At 34.8% G+C, this 5,803-nt stretch overlaps 1 protein-coding gene across 1 annotated transcript in view; it reads left to right on the top strand.

Annotated features, from left to right (window-relative positions):
• LOC132186583 (U-box domain-containing protein 33-like) overlaps nt 1-5,061 on the top strand; it is a 7,920-nt gene extending 2,859 nt beyond the window's left edge. The window contains exons 4-8 of the mRNA XM_059600562.1: nt 919-1,023; nt 1,640-2,126; nt 2,762-2,881; nt 2,978-3,403; nt 4,163-5,061. Of these exons, the coding sequence (XP_059456545.1) occupies nt 919-1,023; nt 1,640-2,126; nt 2,762-2,881; nt 2,978-3,403; nt 4,163-4,867 (1,843 nt within the window). The 3' untranslated portion in view covers nt 4,868-5,061. The remainder of the gene's footprint in view (nt 1-918; nt 1,024-1,639; nt 2,127-2,761; nt 2,882-2,977; nt 3,404-4,162) is intronic.
• The last annotated feature ends 742 nt before the right edge of the window (nt 5,062-5,803 follow it).

The following is a 5,803-nucleotide window of genomic DNA, read 5'->3' on the forward strand; positions in this document are numbered from 1 at the left end:
TGCCAAAACCAGCACGTCAAAAACTACGTAGATTTGTTAAAAAAAAAAAAAAAGGAACAGAAATAATTAACACTCTCAAATGTCATTATTATTCAAAAGGCCCTTACAAACGTTGGTTTCTCTGGTACTTGCTATAAATTCAAAACTTCATAAGAAAGGTGATTAAGAATTAAGAGCTTATTAACATTTCTATGCAATGATGAACCAAAACCTATATAAAATAAATATCATGATTTTTTTTTTTAAAAAAAAAAAATTGGAACAGAAATAATTTCTGACGTGCTGGTTTTGGCACGTCAGAAACTATTTAGATTTAAAATATATTTTTAACTGTAATTTTTGACGTGTTACTTAGACACGTAATGGCACGTCAAAAATTTTTGACGTGCTTGTATGACAATTTTTGACGTGTCTATTCAGACACGTCAAAATTTATTGACGTGGCATAACTGTAATTTTTAACTGTAATTTTTGACGTGTTACTTAGACACGTAATGGCACGTCAAAAAGTTTTGACGTGTTCCATTAACACGTCAAAAATTTTTGACGTGCCTGTATGACAATTTTTGACGTGTCTATTCAGACACGTCAAAATTTATTGACGTGGCAAACATGAGTTACTGTTTGCCACATCAATAAAGTGCAGGTTTTTTGTAGTGATGAGAAAATAAGAGTAATTTAATATACATACTAGGGCACCACTTTGAGCCCAAAAGCCTAAGCTAATGTGTTTTGGTCCAGTTAGATATATTAGCCACTATTTGTTACTTATATTTTTTCAATGTAGGACATAAACCTAACAAATACATACACAAGATATGGTAATAGAGTGGTTATATGATTTTGGAGAGCTCACAATATTGTTAAATGAACTCAATGTTACTGACTTTGTATTAGTACTACTGCATGAAATTGCAGAAAAATGATGGACCTCAGGTCTGATAAAGCTAAATATGTGCGTGAACAAGCACCTGTCTCCTGCCACATACAATTTATCTGCCAAGGCCACCTCATCTTCACCAGGTATGCGCGCTAGCTAGACGGTTTTTGTTAATCAAGCTTTTGCAATGATGACATGTATGCATTTATAGGAAAAATATATGAATTTCTTAATCATGTATATGTGAGGCTATGCGGGGCCTGATTTTGTATATGACCCGGTTTGACATTAGAAGCTACGGTTTAAATGGTTTTTTTTTTCCTGAGGCTTAGTCTATGAGCGCTCTAGCTTGGGCCGACAATTTTTTGGCCCGTTTTAGTGTTTTGACCCAGTTGGGGGTCGTATTTATAGTCGTTTCTGACTGTAAGGCTATAGGGTTTTGTACAGATGTGACGCCTTGTGTATTGCTTCTTTCGAAAATGACATTGTGTACATAGTTAAATATAGCTATTATGGGCTATTTTTTTCTTTGAGTAGTTGTAGACACTTCAAAATAAAAGTTTAGCAAAAATTTGTTAGAGTAGTGAACCACATAAATTTCTGTATTTTATGATTGCTTATTTTTTGCTTTTTTTATTATTTTTTGCGTCTCACTGATTTTGAAAAATATGATGGATTTCCTAACCGTATATCCTTAAAGGAGAAGAAGCTTATAAGCTTTTCAAAAGCTCATTGTTCATATTTATGTTATGGCCACAGAATGCTTGAAATTGTTGAAATACTTTTCACTTTCAGTTTAATCCTATTACTAATGCAAGTACCATATCAAAATAGGGGAGCAAATGCAGACGCTGAAACTGAAACTGGAATATCCAACAATAGGAAATCACGGTCTGTTAGTTGGGGGCACAGCAGGGACACCTCCAAAATAGGACAATCATTGAGATCACAATCTGTTTCAGAGAAAAACAGTAATAGGAGTAGCGGTGGAAGGGGCCTGTTGGACATATCTTTCCCAGAAGGCACTGAAGAGCTTGCATCTCCAAAGAGCTTGTTGGACGTAGAAGGCAGTTCTGATGAGCGGGAATATGGCTTATCAAGGAGTCCTCCCCATTTGGGTTGCTCAACATGCTCTTCCAGAAGAGGGGCTGAGGATGAGAATGTGAAGATCTCATCACCATTACACCAACCAAGTCCATCATGGATTTCTGCATGCTCTTCTAGTACTGGAGCTCTCAGTGATGTGGTATATATATATATATATATATATATATATATATATATGTGTGTGTGTGCAAAATATTAAGACTCTTTTGCATTATGTTAAAGTAATATTAAGTGTTATAGGAAGAGGTAAATTTTCATGGTATTAGAGGTAAAGGTTCTGAGTTTGAACTTCAACTCTGTCATTTACCTCCTATTTCAATCAAATATTTCACGTATTGGACATTATTAAAACTTATAATTTAGAGAAGATAAATGAGAATAAGGAAGAGAGACTTAGAGAATTAAGATGATTCAGCCTATGACCTACGTCTATACATCAAAGACTTTTCATGGCTATATTTTTCCTTGATATTTTTTATTTTGTACAATACTTTTACAAATTTTTTCTACTTTTACATTAATAACAATAAAATTAATTTATCATTTGTAACTTTTGTCTCTTAAGTTTTTGTAACTCTTAACTCTTGAGTTATTTATTTCTTGAGTTATTGTAGCTCTTGTCTCAATAATCTTCGCTTATTAAAAATGAGTTAGAGCCTACGTGTGAGGGGGAGACATAATCCTATCGACTTAATTTAGCTTTAAGAAAAACGGTGATTTAACACATTATTCATTTGAAATGATAAATGACAAACGTTTAATGGATCCTAGCAGGATGGAAGTCTATATGTTAATACCCTTTATGAGAAACTTCAACGGGCGTGGGCAGAGGCTGAAAAAGAGATACTCAGGCGTCAGAAAGCAGAAAGAGATCTAATTGAGGCTCTATGCAGGGTAAAACATTAAGAATCTTCTCTATTTCTGGAGATTTCTCTTATACTCTTTTAGACATCTCTATGCCAAAATGTTCATATTTATTCCATTCAACAGGCCCATGAAGAGTTGATACAAAGAAAAACTGAGGAAGCGTTGGCAAAAGAGAGAGAGATGGAAGAGGTGAAGAATCAGAGAAACCAAGCAATGGAAGAACTCCGGTCTTCTCAAGTACAAATTGCAGAGTTACAGAAGGGGATGGATGAGCTGCAAGTGGAGCGTGATAATGCTCTGAAAGAAGCTCAAGGGCTGAGAAGAAAGCAAGAGGGCTCAATGAGAGACAGGCTGCCATTCTCTGAGTTCTCCCTCTCCGAGATTGAAGAGGCCACTCATAGCTTTAACGAATCCATGAAAATTGGAGAAGGAGGATATGGGAACATTTATAAAGGTATCTTGCATCAAACCAAGGTTGCTATAAAGAAGCTACATTCACAGAGCATACATTCTCATGTCGCACAAGGCCCCTCAGAATTTCAAATGGAGGTTTGTGGTTGAATCATTTAAATTATATATTTATTTATATATTTATGAGTAATACTAAGGCTGTCATACAACTAGATAATGTGATAGTGCAAATTAGTCATTGAATCAGCACTTCGAAAAAAAAAACTAGGGCTAATTTTCATTGAATTATAAGACCTTTGTCTATTTTTTTCTTCAAATAAATAATAAAAATGAGATGAAAATACCGTTATATCCTTTTATTAAATTTTTAAAAAATGTATATTGACCAAAAAAAAAAAACACACAAATAGAAAACCTATTAGTATAGTTGCGCCATATGTTGGGGATGGCTACGACCCACCTTTCTATTTGAGGGTGGTCACGAGCCACTCCTATGATGGGGTGTTCGATCCTCTCGTGCAGTCACTCCTCTGTTGAGGGTGGTCACAAGCCCCCCTTTCTATTTAGGGTTTGTCGTGAGCCAATATTTTCTAATTGGTAGCCACTTCGGTTAAAGGGGTGGCTCATGCCACCGTGGTTTGTGTATTTTTTATTTTATTGTACTTTTTCAAAATTTTTAATAGGGGAGGTTATGTATAGCACACTTGCACAACTATTTGTTGATTGTAGCCAAAATTAAGAATATGAAAAGATTGTGAAACAACAAACTGATAGACTTCCTTGTCATGATCAACTAAACTTTCATTATTCACAATTCCAATTATTTGACCACTTTAAAAAAGAAAACACAAACACAAATTTGCATTTGATGTAATTGGTTGGTTGTATAACATGAAGGTTCGTGTACTGAGTCAGCTGAGGCATCCAAATCTAGTGAAACTCATTGGATCTTGTCCAGAAGCTTTTGCACTCATCTATGAGTATGTCCCCAATGGAAGCCTTGAAGATCGACTCAGCTGCAAGGACAACAGTCCTCCATTATCATGGCAAACTCGAGTAAGCATCGCCAAAGGGCTCTGCTCTGTTCTTGTTTATCTTCATTCCATTAAGCCTCACAGCATCATTCATGGTGATTTGAAGCCCTCCAATATCCTTCTTGATGCCAGCTTTGGCAGCAAACTTAGTGACTTTGGAATCTGCCGCATAATCTGCCATGAAAGTAGCTCAACCAACAACAGTACCACGCTGTGCCATATAACTATCCCAAAGGGCACTTTGCCTTACATAGACCCTGAGTTTCTTGAAACAGGAGTGCTGACTTTTAAGTCAGATGTTTACTCCTTTGGACTCATATTGCTGCAGTTGTTGACTGGGAGACCACCCTTCTTGATAGCAAACGAAGTGGAAGATTCGTTGGATGCTGGAAACTTGGAAACCCTGTTGGATCCTTTGGCTGGAGAGTGGCCTATTGCGCTTGCTCAGGAGTTGGCTCGGTTGGGGTTGAGGTGCTGTGAGAGGAAGCGAAAGAGGCGGCCAAACCTTGGGTCAGATGTCTGGAAGGTGCTTGAGCCATTGAACACATCATGTGCAGCCGAGTCCTGACCCCAGCTGGGTCCTGCACATGATCAATCTTTATTGTATTTGTCCCATTTCCTAGGTAGGTTATTCTAATCTAGTGCTTAGAGGCAGAATATTGCTTCATGGTGAAGGAAATATATGTATATATAATAAATTGTAAGAGTGTTGTTATTTATATTCGTTTTAATAGTTTTTATTTTATTTTATTTTATTTTTTATTTTGGGCTTATCATATTTTTTATTCTTATATATATTGATATTCCAGAAGCTTTATAATTCGTTTATTTATGAGTAATTTTAAATACTCAATTCTTTTTCTATTTCTATATAATTGGGTTGATGTGACAATGCTCATCAACCTTTAAATTATTTTTCTTTTTTTAATAAAAATTTATCCAATAGTTTATAGAGATTACTTTAATTGTATAAGAGTGAGACAATAGTTGACTATATGACAAATTAAATATGATAAATCACATCCTAGAAAAAAAAAAAAAAAGTATGTCTCTATATAGGAAAAGTTTTACTCTTATTATGGCTTTTTAATAACCCATTGAATAATATTGATCACATATTATGACGTGAGAAAAAAAGTACTATTTTTTTTTTTTTCATTTTTAAATGGGTTGAAAAATATTTCCTTCAAACTGGTTTGAAAAAAATTTATGTCTTATATATATAAAGGAAACATGTATTTCTAGAAAGATCTTTGGCAAAAAAGAAGAAGCAGCAAATTAATAGCTAGTACTTACAAAAAATCCAAGAGTGACATGTAACTCAGTGCTGGCATCGTATGGTCAATAAGAAGATTAGGTACATGATATTATCCAAAGTATTAAAAATGTAATTTCTATATATACAGATTGGAATGTAATTTAGCTACAACTTCTGTCGCTTTGCTGAAAAAAAAACAAAGAATACACGACGTACACTGTACGTCCATGATTCTGTCAATGGTTT

This window comes from Corylus avellana, chromosome ca7 (genome assembly GCF_901000735.1).
Source record: "Corylus avellana chromosome ca7, CavTom2PMs-1.0".
Lineage (NCBI taxonomy): Eukaryota > Viridiplantae > Streptophyta > Magnoliopsida > Fagales > Betulaceae > Corylus > Corylus avellana.